Below are 19,440 nucleotides of genomic sequence, written 5' to 3' on the forward strand. Positions count from 1 at the left end.
AAGGGGAAAAGTTAAAAACAACAGACAAATGGAGGGCACATGTATGTTGAAGAGAGCCACTAAATACCACATCTAAAAGACAAATGTCAAGGTCATGGGTCTTGCTCAAGTGTGTTGTACGTTCTTGGAAAGCAGTGACTGAAGCACTCAGGAACTGCAAGATCTATCAGTTCTCTCTGGAGCAAAACAGAGCTGTGATCCTACAGTCTGATAAATGTCTTTCTTCCCATCATGGAGCCAGGTTCACATTCCAAAAAAAGGAGAAATGAAAGAAGTGTCATGCTAAAGACGTAGGAATATTTTAATTAACATGTTTTAATTAATTATGTAATAATAATAATATCAGTCTATTTTACAAGTTAAATGTATGAGAATGTATGAAATAGAAACAGTAGGAAAAAACTAAATGTGGGTCAGGAACATGAAGTTTTCCAAAACCAGGGGCCAAAAGAAGATGTGTTGCCTGCAGGGCCCAAGGAGGAGGCAGGGAGGGTGATGGGAACAGCTCGTGGTGTGTGTCTGTCCCTGGGGCTACTCCAGGAAGGAGTCGAGGCATGCCCTCTGCCCTGGTCTGGGACTGGGAGTTTATACTCTGGTCAACGGAAGATGGTGGCTTGAGAGAAAAAAGCCATCTGGTTACCTACACAGAGCTGGTCCCCTGGTGGCTGCAGGTGGGTTTTGCCGTAGAAGGAATCAGGGGTGAAAGTGCCAAAAATCAAAGGTGTAGAGGAAAAAAGTAAACAGTTTCCTCCATCCCCCTAAAAAAATGAATTCTTGAAATGCACACACATTCTTCTCTCAAACGTAGAAAAGCCTCACTCTGGATGTGCTTACGAGAAGATCGTCATCAAAAAACTTTGTCTCTATGATAACATTTCCACTGTAAGTCAGAAGAGAGGGCAGAAGAGTGAGCGTGTTAGCAACAGATTTCATTTCCACAAAGTAGTTTCAATCTAGGTCTACTGGGCCCGTGGACATGCACTCACCTATATAACCTTGGCTTGGGGATATTAAGATCACATGGGATTAGACATCTCACATGACCTTTTAATTTATGTGATGAGGTTCATCTTCTTCAAGTTTAGAAATTATAAGAGGGAGCATGTCTTAACCCACAGTACACCCAAGGCCCTCTGAGTGCTCTGCATGCAGAGGTGCCTATAAATACGACTTTCTGATTCACATGAAAACCTGAGACCGCAGGGGTGGTATCTTTTCTTATAAAACTCACTCTGGTGGAAGCTGTGGGTTGGCCTGTCCTGCATCTTTCTCCTCACTTTGGGTAACAACACTCTGTTCTTCTCTTGGGGGAACCCCTATCTCCAGTCCATGGTCAGTCAAGTGGCCCCTCCCTTGACTGACAAAAAGGCAGGCACAGGATATAATTTGAACCAATCAGAATCTCTCCTCTGAGCAAAATCCTTCCCATGGCTGCTCCTTGAGGAATCCATGATTCCTGCCACCTGCATCCTCTGACTGCTCAGGTCTCAGCCCTACCCTTTCAACTCTGTCCAATAAGCCAGAGTCAGTTTCTGTGGCTTACGGCTCAATAACCCCAAACGATACACCTGTATTGTACGCAGTGTACAATTTCATTCTTCTTGGTGGGTATGTCAGTGTTTCCAAATCAAACTCCTCTTGAACTGAGTTAAAAGCAAGAGTGGTGCTATTCTGGGGTTCTAAAAAGTAAGACAACTTAAATAACCTGAATATATTATCATAGACTTGCTGGTGTTAGCACCTGAAAGAAATCAGGCCTGGCCAAGAAGTCAAGTAAGGGTTAACAAAATCTAAAAAATGCCCATCTACTTATGACACTGTACTTTCCCAGGGTAGTTAATATCTACCAGATGCATTTTTGCTGGTAATTAATTATAAAAACATGGGTAAATAAGGAACTCAAAATCTGACTGACTGATTAAATATAAATTTATATTATTTTAGTTTATACTATTATATAGTTATAGTATTTTATAGTTTATACTATTATGTAAATAAAAATCTATCCAAGATATAAAATAAAAAAACCTCTATTTACAAATTCAATGTGGTTTTCATAAAGGACCTGTTTAAAGAGGTGATCCAATATCACACAATTATCTATCTGTGTACATGATTTGCTACCAGGCAATACTTCTAAAACCTTTAAAAGACTAAAATCTTTTCCCAAGAGAAAATGGTAGGTGGGCAGTGACTGACTGATTTGGGGGACAAAGGACAAACTATTCTTTGAGCAGGAAGCAAATTTATAAAAATGGTAAGTGAGTCTCTGAAAAACTACAATCAAACATTATCCTCTAAAACAGAATTAGGACTTTTCCAGATTCTGCTGAGGGTCAAATGAAGTACAGAGTATCAGGAGTTTGATAGTCAGGAAAGGGAGCAAATTAGCATAGATTTAATTTATGTTATGTGCTAGTTTTCTTCCATACGATCTCATTTTATCCTTACTCTACCTCTGTGAGACAGGATTATTAATTCTCTGTTTAGAGAAAAGAGTAAGGCCCAGAGAAATAAAGTACATAGCCAAGGTTACACTGCTGCTGCTGCTTCTCCTGCTAAGTTGCTTCAGTCGTGTCCGACTCTATGCGACCCCATAGACGGCAGCGCACCAGGCCCCACTGTCCCTGGGATTCTCCAGGCAAGAACACTGGAGTGGGTTGCCATTTCCTTCTCCAATGCATGAAAGTGAAAAGTGAAGGTGAAGTCGCTCAGTTGTGTCCGACCCTTAGCGACCCCATGGACTATAGCCCACCAGGTCCCTCCGTCCGTGGGATTCTCCAGGCAAGAGTACTGGAGTGGGGTGCCATTGCCCTCACTAGTCAGGGTTAATCAGGAATTTAGTCTAAAGGTCTAGTCTGAAGTTTTTAATTCTTTCCACTCTATCATACTGTCTTTTCACGTGACTGAAGCCAGTAAGCTGTAACCTTGGATACCCTGGATACTCTTACCCCTGTTCTCAATCTAGGTTGCCTGCCTGCTGAATGGAACCATGCGTCCCATGTGCCTGGACTTGCTGCTTCAGGACACCTCCACCGTCCCTGCGGCCCGATCACTCACGTTAGCACGCTGGCTGGCATCATCTGGGACTCGGGCGCGGCCTCTATCAGGGACTGCCAGGTGTTTGTTGAGTTAGGGATCACAAAGCCAAACTCGAAGAACCATTCTGAAGGAAGAAGGAAAAGTGGGTGAGCTGGAGCCCTGGGCAGAGTCTCGGGGCTCTGTGTCCCTATCCTTTTGAGCAAGCCTTTTCCTACCCCTGCTGCTAAGTTGCTTCAGTTGTATCTGACTCTTTGCGACTCCATAGATGGCAGCCCATCAGGCTCCACCGTCCCTGGGATTCTCCAGGCAAGAACACTGGAGTGGGTTGCTATTTCCTTCTTCAATGCATGAAAGTGAAAGTGAAGTCGCTCAGTCGTGCCCGACTCTTAGCGACCCCATGGACTGCAGCCTACCAGGCTCCTCCATCCATGGGATTTTCCAGGCAAGAGTACTGGAGTGGGTTGCCATTTCCTACCCCAGGAACCACCAATGAAGCCATCAGAAACCTCCCAGGCCAGAGGCCACAAGAAAGGACATGGAAGCCCCCTGAACCACACCAGAGGTCTGCTCCTATGCTCTGAGATCTAAAGCACTAGGACCAGCAGCATTTTCTTATAAGTAGGCTAGATGTAAATTATACACAGAGGCACAGAACAGGCCTTTTCACTTGTTACTTCAGATCTAAGACACAGAGTGCACTTTTATACTCTTACACATGGTGAAGAAAACTCACTGCAGGGTGCCCTTGCCAGTGGAATCTGTATGTGACAGTATGGAGAGCACTGTACCAGGGCCTAACCAGCAGCTTCCTCGTGACCACATCAGTGAAAAGCCAGCACCACCCCCAGGCCCTCCAGGGTCGGTAATCCTCTCACTGGGCTCAGAGCCCCTCACAGTTGCCAGCTTTGTTTCTGCTTTTTGCCCAAGCTCCCAATCTCCCAGGGTGTAGGAACCCTATCCAAGCTGAGTTGCAAAATGGATGTTATCAAAGCAGGGCTTTAGTTCCCTGAGTCTTGACTTCTGCCCCTGTCACCCTAAGCCCAGATACGAGGCATGTAGGCAGCAGAATACCTTCCAGACATTGCCCTTTGAAGTAGACTTTTTGTTCCAGGCGGAATTTTTCCATTTGCTCTGCTGAAGAGAAGTTCAGTTCTCGAGACACTGCCTTGCATTTGAGGATTTTCTTGGGAACACGGGCTGGTAAAGAAAAAGAAATACTGAAACCATTTCTGGGAGCTTCTTAGAGATGATTTAGAGCATATCTTATCTATGCTAAATCTCAGAGAATGCCTCGGTAACAGAGTTATACTTTTTGATTAAAGGCAGAGGTCCCAAACTGGTCCAATGCATCTGACTGAAAGATCTTCAAGGAACACCAGATTTAGTGCACCGAAAGGCCTTACCCAGCCCCTCTTATCAGGAAGGAGGCTGAATGGGAGCCTTCTTTCTAGTCTGTCCTGTCGGTTTTAACCCCTTGGTTTTTCTTTTATTTCAGGATGATAAAAAATCAAGATCTTACTTTATATCTTTGGGTATGTTTTAATGCTAAAATTTCAGCAGAGTTGGTTTTGGGAAGTAGGAGAAGGCACTAGAAATCTCAGCATCACGTGGATGGACGTGCTGTGCCTGTAGAGGCCTGTCCACTGGTGGTGCTGTGTCAACTCAGCTCCCTGACTCCCCAGGCCTGCTCTGCGTCGTCAGCCCTGTGCAGAAAAGGGTGGAAAGTACCTTCGTGCTCCACGCCAGGGACTGACAGGTCTTCTGTTCCTTGCCAAAGTATCTTCCCTGTCTCAGCATCCCGAAGGTTCATCCAATTTCTGATCAAGTATATTAAGGAAAAAGAAGACCCTAAAGCCGCCTACTTCGTCCTCCAGGTGTCTTAAATGTGCTCCTATTGACTCCTGTTTACTTCTCAGCAAGCTGGCCTGACTGCTAAGTGCCAAGAAAGCAAATATAAATGTGGAAGAGAGTGCAGAAGACATCTAAAGGAAGATGCAGAGACCCAGGGAAGATATTTTTATCTGCAACATGAGAGCTCACAGATGGTACACGTCTAGCAATTGCAAGAAAGAGGTAGAAAATGAACAGTGCAAAATTTTAAATTTTCCAACAGAAACTGACCAGCTGAGATAAAAAGACCTGAAGAAATAGGTATGAGAAAAATCCCAGGACATGACTCATGGAGATAGCCCTACAGTGAAAATCACTGTCCACAAGCGTTACTAACAAATCCAGACCTTTCAAGCAATGCTTTTTTTTGGCTGTGCCACTTAGCTTCTAGGATTTTAGTTCCCTGACTAGGGATTGAACTTGGGCCCAGCAGTGAAAGCATAGAGTCCTAACTACTGCCAAAGAGTTTCCTCAAGTAGCCTTCTTACCCCTTCACAATCAATATAAAGTCATTTATTTTTAAATTGGCAATAAAATTATCAAGTTTATATTTTTAAAAAATGGTACAAAAAACCCTTCACTTTGTATTCCAAATGGTAAGCCCCGGGCCTCAATCTCAGGAAAGCCAGGGTCTGAGATTGGAATTTGTCTGTCCTCCTTGCTGGAGCCTGGCCCGTGAAGGACATCATAGCCACAGGCAAAAGGGAGTCCCCTCGGCTCTGTCCGAGTTAAGTAGCTGCTGCAAAGGAAGCCAATGGGCTGTCTGGGTTAGGCTGTTCGCCTAGCCTGCTGCTGCTGCTGCTAAGTTGCTTCAGTCGTGTCCGACTCTGTACGACCCCATAGACGGCCTCCTACCAGGCTCCTCTGTCCCTGAGATTCTCCAGGCAAGAACACTGGAGTGGGCTGCCATTTCCTCCTCCAATGCATGAACGTGAAAAGTGAAAGTGAAATTGCTCAGTCATGTCCGACTCTTATCGACCCCATGGACTGCAGCCCACCAGGCTCCTCCGTCCATGGATTTTCCAGGTGAGAGTACTGGAGTGGGGTGCCATTGAGACCATTAAAGTCAAAGCTGAGATATCAATCTGGGAGGCTGGCAGGCAGAGACCAGCAGGGAGCCTAAGGAGGTCACATGGGCTCAGCAGTCTTTACACTTACAAATTTCCTAGCTGTTGTTTCCTGCAGGAGAAGTGGGAAGGCAGGGACAAGGGATCTATCAAGTCCATTAACCCGGGAGCAGGAAGAGCTGCTGAGTAGACCTTGGCCTCCTCAAGCTGGGCACAGGACATCCAAAGGTCACGGGGATGATATCAAACTGCTGTGGGATGTTCTCAGGACAAGCCTAGCCTAGGCAGCAAGAGGGGAGAGGCGTCAAGCTTGCCATACCATCTGTTTGCTATGTAGAAAAACCCAGTGGGGACTCACTTAGTCCTCACCCCAACGATCTATGATTCTCTGAGGGCCTGAGCAGAAAACAAGTTTCCCAATGACGTGGGAAGATCACATTTCTATTACAATTCATTGCAAGTAGGCAAATGTCTCTTACTTAATTTTTAGCCTGCGTGCATGCTAAGTCACTTCAGTCACGGTCAACTCTTTGCCACCCTATGGATCTTAGCCTGACAGCCTCCTTTGTCCATGGAATTCTCCAGGCAAGAATACTGGAGTGGGTTCCCCCTGCCTTCCTCCCAACCCAGGGATCAAAAGCACATCTCCCGCATCTCCTGCATTGGCAGGTAGGTTCTTTACCACCATTTTGAGGTTATATAATACCCTCATTTCCAGTTCCCTACTTCCTGAGAGATACATGCATATATGTACATACATGTGACACATAAAAATACATTTGGAACACATAAAATGACTGAATGTTCATAGGTGCCTCAGTCTGAAACATCCCGAACCTGAACTTCAAGCACCTCATCCCTGGTCTACTTTAACATGCCTGGTTATTCTGGGCCTCAAGGCAATGGCCTCACAAACATCACTTTAACAGTAAACAGCCCATTCCCAAGACAGAGACACAGAAACAGTGACCCCACATCTCCAGCATTTACAGATGACTGTCTCAGGTGGCATCTCTTTGAGTCAACATGAAGGAGTACAACATAGACAGAGATGGAAGTTAGCCATCCAGCTGAACACATGAAGAGCTTAACCGAAGGCTGCATTCCAAAGAAGTCAGCTTCCAAGACCAAAATGACCTCTGCTGTTCCCTCCTATTGTCAGGTCAGGGACAATAAGCTGTGAGAACTGGGACCCTGCCCCTGGGACTGCCCCAGTCCCCTGGGATGAAAGACAAAGTTGAGAGATACTTTTAGAAAGAAAAAAAGGCAAAAGGATAGAAAATGAGAGTAAAGATACAAAAACTGGACGCCAGTACAAGAGGCCCAACATCTAGCTAATATAACTTTGAGAAAGAAGAGAAAAAAACAAGGAGAGGAAGTCATCAAAAAAATGAATTCAAGAAAATGTCCCAGATTGAAAAGGTCCAGCAAGGGCCTGAATCGCATCACTGTGAACTTGCAGAACATCAAGGTTAAAAGACAAGCTTCCAGAAGGAAAATGAGTTGTTACCGAAAAGGTCAAAATCAGAATGCATAAGACTTTTCAACAGGGACTCTGGAGGACAGAAAAAAATGGAGCAGTGCCTTTAAAATTCTTAAAGAAATGATTCCTAAAACTAATAAACCTTTACTTTCTCAAGAAACTAATAGTAACACACTCCTTCAAAATGACAGGGAAGACCAAGGAAGAGGATAACATGGAATCCAGGAAGCAAGAGATCTAAAACAAGAAACAGCAAAGGGGTCCTCAGAGTGATGGTGAAGGAGACCCCAAGACAAGAGCTCCTTAACAGGCCTGGAGGGCGACTGGTTCAGGGTCCAGACAAGAGCAAGCCATAACACTCATGGAGACGTTTAAGAAGATGAAATTAAAAACAACAAAAACAAAAAGATGAAATTCATATATCTGATGTGTTTATATGAAAAGAGGGTTGATTCAATTAGGGGAGGTTTGGGGGTCAAATTAGTGAGAAGTATAGAAAATTTAAGCAAATTAAAAAAAACAATTATTAGCATCAGGGAAAAATTAAATGTAGTACTGGAGAAAAGAGTAGTCACAGCATACTACACAGCTTCATCGCAGTGCTGAAAAAGTGATGATAAAAACACAGATCATAGGTTCAACACAATTATCCTGGGAGGATGGGAAAAGAAGAGAATGTGTGTGTGACTAAGAGTAAAGTATTGAGACAGAAAAAAACTCATTTTCATCATGGAAAGTCGATAAATAATGTTTAAAAGGGAAACATTAAGATATAACCACAGTGCACTATTTGGAAATATCAAGATAAACACCAAATAAATCAGTTAGAAAGAAGTGAAAATAGTTTTCTGGAGTTCTTGCCTGGAGAATCAATCCCAAGGACGGGGAAGCCTGGTGGGCTCCTGTCTATGGGGTCGCAGAGTCGGACACAACTGAAGTGACTTAGCAGCAGCAGCAGGGAGTAGAAAATCGCAGTGTGAGCAATGAAATGCTCTTCGTCTTTAGAAACCAGGGAGAACTATGACTCTATGTGAAGTATACATACAACTCTGATAAAAATAAAGACTAAGTTTAAAAAAGATAGTCCCAAGTTTTCATTGTTCAAACAATGAACAAAGCATTAAAGGAAAAGAAAATTAATATTCTTCATGCATGGCTGAGCCTGAAAAAGATGGTTAATATTTGTAAAGAGACTGAGCTCCAGACAAATACAGTTGATAGTTTATATGTCTCCCCCCCCCACCCCCGGCTGTCTAGCAACCAAACCTTCTTCCCAACCAGCACCCTGCAGCCTCCTTTCCCCTGTGGGAGGCAGTGAGTGCTTTGCACTATAGCAACTAGGATTCAGCTTCTTCTCTCCTAGTCACGGTGCAGCTGGGGGCAAGCATATGACCTAGGCTGGGACACCCGGGGCCCTGAAGCTGTCGTCACACAAAGATTTGAGTAAAAGCCAGCAGTTCCTCAGGGTAGGGCAGCAGGTTGTGCCAACCTGATGCTTCCTGAAGTGTGTCCCTTGTCCCTCTGACTGCCAGTCAGTTCTGAAGCAGCAGAAAGCCTCTGAGAGTCTTTTCCATGGGTTGGGTAGTTTGCAGTGCAGAACTCTGAACAACACAGTTGATGAGCATCATTATGTATGGACTAGTTCTACATTTAACCCTCCGGAGAGACTCTAAGTTTTGCTGCGATATAAAAAAGGTCACAAAAGAGAACCAAGGGTTATCCAGTAGTGTGCCCCAAATGTGATTGGTACCTAAACCTCCCATGCCCTTGACCTGCTTGGGCACTGTCCTTGGACATGCACCCACCACTGCTTTGAAGTTGTGTTGGTTGTGCTCCTCTCCTCTCAGTGTGCGAAATCCTAACAAATTCTCCTGCAACCTCATTATATCTCTTGATACAGTTGCTCTGTTGCACCTACATGGTTTTCTCACCTCTTTCATATTTCTACATTCCACTTTTTAATTTTAGCAACTGAATCTAAAAGCAAGTTAAACGTATCCACACTTGCTTAGGCCACATCCTAAAAAGTGTAAACGGTGACAGATTTTCTTTTCTTGGGCTCCAAAATCACTGTGGATGGTGACTGCAGCCACGGAATTAAAAGATGTTTGCTCCTTGGAAGGAAAGCTATGACAAACCTAGATAGCATATTAAAAAGCAGAGACATCACTTTGCCAACAAAGGTCCATAGAGTCAAAGCTATGGTTTTTCCAGTATTCATGTACACATGTAAAAGTTGGACCATAAAGAAGGCTGAGTATCAAAGAAATGATGCTTTCAAATTGTGGTGCTGGAGAAGACTCTTGAGAGTCCCTTGGACAGCAAGGAGATCCAACCTGTCCATCCTAAAGGAAATCAGTCATGAATATTCACTGGAAGGACTGATGCTGAAACGAAGAGCCGACTCATTGGAAAAGACCCTGATGCTGGTAAAGAATAAGGGCAGGAGGAGAAGGGGGTGACAGAGGATGAGATGGTTGGATGGCATCACCGACTCAATGGACATGAGTTTGAGCAAACTCTGTGAGACAGTGAAGGACAGGGAAGCCTGGTGTTCATGGGGGTTGCAAAGAGTCGGACACAAATCTGCGACTGAACAACAACATACATATACTTACCCATTCTAGAGTCTCCGTGTATTAAGAGAAAGCTTCCCCAACTGGAGAAATAAAACAGGCACTACTGCTCTAGCAAGTCCATGCTGAACTCAGATCTAAACAGAACTGCCTTAGACATTTAAGCCCAAGGTTTTCAGAAGACAGTACTCATTCAACCTGCAGTGTACATGCTTTTCATTCTTTTCCTGCAGATAGTCTCTTATGTACTAATATAGCCACAATGGACACCAGCCTTTCTTAAATAAGAGAACTAAAATTACTTCTAAATTTCCAGGCTCACAATGCAAGTAGGACATTCTAGCAAAACTACTATAAGAAAAGCCTTGGGGAAGGAGTTCTCCTCACAAAGCAACAGATGGATCAGACCTAGTAGCTTCTAGAAAAAGCATTACTGTCCCTGACCCAGGTCAGCAAACAAAAGCCTGGGACCACAACATACTCTTCAATCTGTCAGGGGATAAAAAGAAAATAGCCTTAAATTATTCTGTCTGATAGTTAGTAGATAGTGAATTTGTTTCCTCCATTTTATAAGGCAGAGAGGCTGCTAAAAACATATAGCTTAATTCCTTAATGTAAACATCTCTTCTCTTTATAAATAATCAGATTAAGGACTTAATTAATATTGGGGAAAATATAGTAAAAAAAAAAAAAAAAAGTATCTTCGGCCACTTCAACAATTAGGCATTTCCTGTATGTACCCTAATCTGGAATATTATTTACTAGTGTCTATATCATATGTTCATTTCATAATCCTAAACCTGTGACATTTTAGCCCCAATAAATAATACAAAAAGCTTCCCAGGTAGCAGAGAGGTAAAGAATCCATCTGCCAATGCAGGAGACATGGGTTTGATTCCTGGGTTGGGAAGATCCTCTGGAGGAGGAAATGGCAACCCGCTCCATTATTCTTGCCTGGGGAATCCCATGGACAGAGCAGCCTGGTGGGCCACAGTCCAAGGGGTCGCAAAGAGTCGAACAAGACTAAGCAATTGAGCACATACATACACACACACCCACACATACAACACAAAATCAGAGAAATACAAACAGAGCTCCATTCAAAGATACTGGGGTGAAGGTTACTTAGAGACCCTCCAAGTTCTGTGATTTTAGGGGTGAAAAGAAAGGCTCTTAGCTCATTATAGAGATGCAGTCATTTTTGTTGTTGTTGTTAGTCAGACACTAAGTCATGTCTGACTCTTTGCGACCCCATTGACTATAGCCCACCAGGCTCCTCTGTCCATGGGATTCCCCAGGCAAGAATACTGGAGTGGGTTGCCATTTCCTCCTCCAGGGGACTGTCTTGACCCAGGGATCGAATCCACATCTCCTGTGGAGTCATTTGGGAACAGCTTTCTAAATCATAAAAATACAAATCCATGATACCCTATCAGTAAAAAGAAATAAAAATGATTGAGGAAAGTGTCTTAAAATAATAACAATGAGAAAAGCTGGTCCACAAAAGAAGAAGCATATTTGCCTAAAAATGTTGGAAATGAAAGATAAGCTCTTATGACCGATCATCATCTGGCTGAAAACATTTTTTAACAGCTTTTTGCCAACGAGATTTTTAAAAGAAAAAAGAATGTGAGTTTTAAGGCTCAAAGTTCAAGTCACTTCCTATCTTGAGAGAAGAGGATTAGGTGGACAAGCTTTAAGGAGCGGGGGCTGGAGGACTATTTATAAATACCACCTTCTGGGTCAGCCAGGTCTTTTCTCATTTAAAAGCTCCCTGGTGATTTATATATGAGATGAGCACAGAGGAACGCTCCTTTACTAAGGGAAGCCTCTGCTGGGGAAGAGGGGTTGTCCCTGGTACCTCTATATTTGGAACCAGGCACCCAAAAGGAGATGCACTCTCACATGTAAAATAAAAGCATCTTAAAAAGAAGCTTCAGAACAAAAGCAATAGTTTGTAATGTATCAGGCTTTACGAAAGTTAACAGAGGAAATAAACTAAGAGAAACTATGGAAGAATGAGACGTTTGGTTCAACGTGACAGTTGCATAAGTCCTCTGATGTTTTAAAGAACAGACATGGTCTGGTATGAATTAGATGCAGTCCAATGTAGGAGCTGGGGACAGTCCTGAGGTACAGAAGGCAGTGGAGGTGCAGAGGTGGTAGTGGAGTGGGAAGGGAGCGTATGGGGGTTGGAAGAAACCAGTTAGATGAGTGGTTGTGGTAGTGGTTTAGTTGCTAGGTCGTGTCCAACTCCTGCGATCCTGTGGACTGTAGCCTGCCAGGCTCCTCTGTCCATGGGATTCTCCAGGCAAGAATACTGGACATGAACAGGGTACTAGGTAAATTTCTCCTAGAGATGTCAGTTCAGGAACTGGGATACAAAGACTTAAAATACTTCATAACAATCATCTATAGAAGCATTTTGGAAGAGTACATTGAGTCTTGTGGGTCTTAATTAGTTTTAAATGGAAATAGTAAACATTAATTTTTGATTAATTACTGAATAAGATGAACATTCATTATTATACTGTATATATAATATACATTGTATTAACAACATTAATATGCTGAACAGAACAGACTCACTGGACATGCCAGTATCTCACTGGCCAGTTAAGGGAGAGAAAAATGAGGGACATTAAGGCAAGGCAAGGTAATAGAGAGGGAATGAGGAAGGCAAAGAGGGGAAAGAGGAAAGAAACACAGAACACACAAGAATAGGAAAAGGGACTCGAGGGAGAGAGCTAAAGAAGGAAAAAAAAAGCCCATATAAACTCAGAACCAAGAGATAGGGTGAGGACAGAAGGGAACAGAGAGGAAGAGGTTCGGCAAGTTGAGAGGTCAGTTCTAGTTTTTTCTACTTTAATATTGCACCATAGAGCGTTTTGGTTAATGACTTTCACAGAATGGTTTGAAATTGATGGGTGGAGAAGGAAACAGCAATCCAACCATTAAGCCCCTCTGAATTGGCTGATTCATAGTTTTCTGGAATTTATTATCCAAACTGTGGTTACCAGTGGTGAGAGGGTATGTTGAGGGGCAATACAGGAGTACATGAAGAGGAAGTACAAACTATTAGCGGTAAAATAAGCTACAAGGATATATTGAACAACATGGGGAATACAGCCATATTTTATAGTAACTATAAATGGAGTATAGCTTCCCTGGTGGCTCAGATGGTAAAGAACCTGCCTGCAATGCAGGAGACCTGGGTCAAGAAGGTCCCCTGGAGACAGGAATGGCTACCACTCCAGTATTCTTGCCTGGAGAATCCCATGGACAGAGGAGCCTGGTGGGCTACCGTCCACGGGGTTGGTTGCAAAGAGCTGGACACGAGTCAGCAACTAACACTTTCATAAATGGAGTATAACCTTTAAAAATTGTGAATTACAATATATTATACATCTGCAACTTATCTAATATTGTCCAGCAACTATATTAAAAAAAAAAAACAACAACTGTGGTATTTTCAAGAATGAAAGAGTTGCTTACTGGGAGGTACACTTAAGTGAGTTGGTTCATACAAGAGCTTAAAAAGTGCCTGGGCATTTAGTTAGCCATGTGTTAGCTATTATTATTATCACTATTATTGCTTATCATTTCCAACCTGGCCTCCTTGCTTCCAGTCTCCTTTTTATAAATTTATTTTTTGCCACACAGAGTCTTCATTGCTTTGTGTGGGCTTTCTTTACTTGCGGTGAATGGGAACTACTCTTCATTGTGGTGCTCGGGCTTTTCATTGCAGTGGTTTCTCTTGTTGCACAGCACAGGCTCTAGGTGCAAGGGCTTCAGCAGCTGTGGCACATGGGCTTAGGTGCCCCAGAACATGTGGAATCTTCCCAGATCAGGGATTGAACCCGTGTCCCCTGCACTGGCAGGCAGATTCTTAACCACTGGACCACCAGGGAAGTTCTGTTTCCATTCTTGCCTCCTCCTCAAACCCATTCTCACAGATGGAAGTGGTTTTTTAGAACTGTAAATCAGATGTCAATCCCCATTTTTTCCTTTGCACTTAGGAAAAAAAAAAGTCCTTTGTGTAGTTTCCAGGGTCCCCCAGTTGCTATGTTCTGCTCACACAGTCTCTTCTCCCTGCTTTTGTCCTGACTCTTCACACCCTCAGGTCCTGGCTTCAGTGCCACCTCCTCAAAGACACCTGGGACCACTCAGTTTCCAGCAGTTTCTAAAATCAGATCTGCCTGACTCCTGGGTCAAGGTTTCTTCTTGCCCCAAGGCCAACACCTGGCCACAGCTGGCTTCCCAGAAGCAGAGGATTTGTGGTACCTTCATCTCCCCTGAAAAAAAGGCTAAATACCCCTCCACCTTTGTGTGTTGCTCTCTTGGTAAAAAACCTTCAATGGATCCTCCCAGACTGACGCAGGGCTCCCCATATATCTGATTTCAAACTATCATTCATTCAATAAAAGCTTACTGACAACCTACTGTGTGCCGAAGACTGACATCAAAGTCACATGTGAAAAAAATCTAGGCAATGTTGTTTCATAAAAAGTGACAGGTGACCCACTCCAGTATTCTTGCCTGGAAAAGTCCATCGACAGAGGAGCCTGGTGGGCTGCAGTCCATGGGGTTACATGATTGACCATGTGTGTATCAGGGTGGAGGGAGATGTGTTGGTAGCAATAAACTGGTAGAACTAAAAAAAAAAAAAGTGACAGGTGGAGGGAAATAATAGTTCTAAATTAATATTATTTTATTAAAATTATGATCTTAAATATGTATGCAAAAATATTTCATCCACATCCCTTTTTAAAATATTTTTTCATTGGAAAGATAAGAAATTGCCTTATACTCAGGGTCACCATATATTTAGGCATTATTCTGATAATTTTGTGGGTTTTCTTTACTTAAAACCAAAAAATTTACTCACTTCCTTAAAGATAATTCATACTCAAGCTGGATAATCTGCAATGATACTGAGATAATTCTCTAATGATATTAACTGCAACCCTGATACCAATCTAAGGATGGAAGATACATAAGATTTCAATTCACAGCAATTCACCAAGAAGGGAATTGGCTTATCAAGTGTTATTCTATTCTAGCCCTTTTTAAAAAAAAATAAACTTTAAATTTTAGTTTTAGACTTACAGAAAAGCTGTAAGATAGTAGAGTTCTCATATACCCAACACCAGTTTCCCTTTATATAAACATCTTGTGTTTGCTGCAACTTATGAACCAACACTGATACATTAACATTAATTAAAGTCCTGGGTTCAATCCCTGGATTGGGAAGATTCACTGGAGAAGGGAAAGGCTACCCACTCCAGTATTCTGGCCTGGAGAATTCCACAGACCGTATAGTCCATGGGGTCGCAGAGTCAGACATGACTGAGCGACTTTCACTTCACTTCATAGTGTCTTCAGATTTCCTTAGTTTTTATGCAATGTCCTTTTTCTGTCCCAGGATCCCATTCAGGAATCCACATTACATTTAGTTGTCGTGTCTCCTGAAGTTCTTTTTTTTTAAACAATAACTTTTATTTATTTATTTTGGTTGTGCCACTATGTAGCATGCAGGATCTTAGTTCCCCATCCAGGGATTGAACTGGTGTCCCCTGCATTGGGAACACCGAGACTTAACCACTGGACCACCAGGGAAGTCCCTTGAAACTCTTCTTGGCTGTGAGAATTTCTCAGACCTTCCTTGTTTTTGGTGACCTTGACAGTGTTGAGAACTGGTTAGGTATTTCCTGGATGTCCATCAACTGGGGTTTGTCTGATGTTTTTTCTTATGATTAGACTGGAGTTGTGGGTTTTGAGGAGGAAGACCACTGAAGTAAAGGGCCATTTCCATCATATCATGTCAAGGGTACATAATGTCAACATGACTTATCACTGTTGATGCTGACCTCAATTGCCTGGCTGAGGTAGTATTTGTTAGCCTTCTCCATTGTACACAATCATTTCCCCTTCTTTCCATATTGTACTCTTAGAAATAAGTCACTGTATGCAGCATGAATTAAGGGGTGGGGAGTTATACTCCATGTCCCAGTGGGAAGAATAACTAGATGAATTATCTGGAACTCTGCAATGGAGATTTGTCTTTTTTCCTATTTATTTTAAAATCAAATTATTTATTTATATCAGTTCAGTTGGTTTTATTATCAAATAACTGTGCTCTGATACCTAAATGATCTATCTACATGAAAATATTTCAACACTAAGCAATTTGTTTAAAAATATTTAAGACGGGATTTCCTTGGTGGTCCAGTGGCTAAGACTCAGCTGTCTCAATGAAGAGGGCCTGTGTTCCATCCCTGGTCAAGGACTAGATCCCACATGCTGCAACTAAGTTTGCATGCCTCAGCTAAGACTTGGCTCAGCCAAATAAATAATACAAGTAAGTAAATATTTAAAAAAAAATATTTAAGATGTTCACCTGTTAAGTCTCAGGGATTCATTTGGATTGTAGAGGGGAAGACAGACACCACAGGGTATATTAGTATACAGTAACAAGGAAAAGCTGAGACAGAGGAAAACAAAATTGGTTTGGAGCAGAACACCTGGATGAGAGTCCAATTTCTACCATATAATATTTGTGTGATCTTAGATTAAGTCATTTATCCTGCCCAAGTTTTAGTTTGTCAACTACTGATAATACTTTAACCCTTAAGGTTACTGCAGGATTATATGAAATACCTATAAAAATGGTTTATAAACTGATAAACTTGATACAGGGCTTCCCAGAAGGCACCATGATAAAGAATCCACATGCCAATGCAGGAGACACAAGAGATGTGGGTTCAGTCTCTGGGTCAGGAAGAACCCCTGGAGTAGGAAATGATAACCTGCTCCAGTATTCTTGCCCGGAAAACTGCATGGACAGAGGAGCCTGGGGGGCCACAGTCCATGGGGGTCACAAAGAGTCAGACAAGACTGAGCACACACACAAACTTGATACACCAAACTGCTCAAGCCAATGGCAATTCCAGTTTCAGTCACTGGCTTCTACTCTAGGTGAAGCTGATTGCTCAGGAAACTGATTCACAGGTAGAACAGAGCTTTTAATTCTTTCAACCATTAATTCAGGTTTCCCTTATTTTTAGCTTATTCGTCCACATCCTGAGTTTTACTGTCTTTGGATGATGCAATTAAGGATGACTATTAGGCAACGGAAGAACAAATACAAGTTTTTAACAATGGATGAAAAGAAATATTTTGTGGAGAGAATGAGTCAAGAAATGTGGAGTATAAATGTACTTATTTACAAAACAGAGTCACAAGTGCAGAAAACAAACTTATGGTTAACAAGGGGGAAAAGAGGGGGGTGGAGGGATAAATCAGGAGACCCAGATTGACACACACACACTGCTATATATAAAATACACAACTAGTAAGGACCTATTGTATAGCACAGGGAACTCTATACTCAGTACTCTGTAATGGCCTACATGAGAAGAGAATCTAAAAAAGAGTGGAGAGGGAGTTTCCTCATTGCCTAGTGGTTAGGATTCCAGGCTTGCCCAGCTGTGGCCCGGGTTCAATTCCTGATTGGGGAACCGAGATCCCAAAAGCTGTGAGATGTGGCAAAAAAAAAAACAAACCTAAAATAAAAAAATAAAAAGGAATGGCTATATGACTATATGTAACTGATTCACTTTGCTGTACAGCAGAAACTACTACAACATTGCAAATCAACTATACTCCACTTAAAAAAAAAAAAAAAAGAAGTTCCACTCAGTAAGCAAATCAACTATACTCCACTTAAAAAAAAAAGTTCCACTCAGTAAACTTTAAATATTCCAATATTATCTATTTCACTTTTAGAAACTGTTGGTTCTTTTTTATTCTCGACTCATGTAAGAGATTTACAAATTAAAGATTATTTCCCTTTAAAAAAAAAAAGAAAGAAACGTTAAGTAAGGGACACTTACTTTGAGGCTATCAGCCCACTGTGGCTCCCTTTGCTTGGCAAAGCAATAAAGCTATCCTTTTCTACTTTACCTCATTCCCCCAAAAAAAGCTGAGTAAGGAGAAATAAAGATATTTATGTAAAACAAGCTATGATTCACACTTACTGGGTAAACACTAGAAACATTCCCTTTAAAGTCATAAGTAGGGCAGAGACATCTTCTAGCACCACTATTATTTACTGTATTCTGGAGGTACTAGACAACACAATTATAAGAGAAAGAAATAGGAAATATAAAAATTGGAAAAGAGAAAATAAAATAATCATTATGTGCCAGTGATATGGTTATTTATCTGGAAAACTGAAAAGAATCAAAAGAAAAGTTACTGTAAATAACAATAAAAGTAAGGCTGCTCGGCTCAAGCTCTATCAGAAAAAACTCTAAATGCTACTGAGGGACACAAAAGAAATATTAAATAAATGGAAAAGCATACCCTAATTTTGGATGGAAAAAATTAATGCCATAGATTCATCCATAAATTTAATGCAATTCAGATAAATGTAAACTATAGGATTTTTTAAAAACCCGAAAACTGATCTTAAAATTCATATGGAAAGTACGAGAATCATCAGTAAAATCCTGAAGAATAACAAGAAAAAAGTAACAAGAAATATATCCTTACAGATATTAAAACTTATAAAGTTATAACAACTAAAATAGTGTTGAATATGACTAGACAGATCAATGGAAGAGAAAAAAATCACATGGAATTCAGTACATATTAAAATTCTTAAAGAGTATTTTTAAAGAGATGGGAAAATTCTTAAAGAGATGGGAATACCAGACCACCTGACCTGCCTCCTGAGAAATCTGTATGCAGGTCAAGAAGCAACAGTTAGAACTGGACATGGAACAGACTGGTTCCAAATTGGGAAAGGAGTATGTCAAGGCTATATACTGTCGCCCTGTTTATTTAACTTATATGCTGAGTACATCATGAGAAATGCTGGGCTGGATGAAGCACAAGCTGGAATCAAGATTGGCGGGAGAAATATCAATAATCCCAGATATGCAGATGACACCACACTTAGGGCAGAAAGTGAAGAAGAACTAAAGAACCTCTTGATAAAAGTGAAAGAGAGTGAAAAAGTTGGCTTAAAACTCAACATTCAGAAAACGAAGATCATGGCATCTGGTCCCATCACTTCATGGCAAATAGATGGGGAAACAATGGAAACAGTGACAGACTTTATTATGGGGGGCTCCAAAATCACTGCAGATGGTGACTGCGGCCATAATATTAAAAGATGCTTGCTCCTTGGAAGAAAAGCTATGATAAACCTAGACAGCATATTAAAAAGCAGAGACATTACTTTGCCAACAAAGGTTTGTTTAGTCAAAACTATGGTTTTTCCATTAGTCATGTTTGGATGTGAGAGTTGGACTATAAAGACAGCTGAGCGCCAAAGAATTGATGCTTTTAAACTGTGGTGTTGGAGAAGACTCTT

General features: G+C 41.8%; 1 protein-coding gene across 1 annotated transcript in view; it reads right to left on the reverse strand.

Moving 5' to 3' along the window:
- Window positions 1-277: 277 nt before the first annotated feature.
- The window catches only part of PDE6D (phosphodiesterase 6D), a 55,131-nt gene continuing 35,968 nt past the window's right edge, over window positions 278-19,440 (reverse strand). Inside the window, exons 2-5 of the mRNA XM_027516277.1 lie at window positions 4,771-4,859; window positions 4,114-4,239; window positions 3,061-3,166; window positions 278-880 (exon numbers count right to left, since the gene is read on the reverse strand). Coding sequence (XP_027372078.1) covers window positions 799-880; window positions 3,061-3,166; window positions 4,114-4,239; window positions 4,771-4,859 — 403 coding nt within the window. The 3' untranslated portion in view covers window positions 278-798. The remainder of the gene's footprint in view (window positions 881-3,060; window positions 3,167-4,113; window positions 4,240-4,770; window positions 4,860-19,440) is intronic.

Source organism: Bos indicus x Bos taurus, chromosome 2 (assembly GCF_003369695.1).
Source record: "Bos indicus x Bos taurus breed Angus x Brahman F1 hybrid chromosome 2, Bos_hybrid_MaternalHap_v2.0, whole genome shotgun sequence".
Taxonomy (NCBI): Eukaryota; Metazoa; Chordata; class Mammalia; order Artiodactyla; family Bovidae; genus Bos; species Bos indicus x Bos taurus.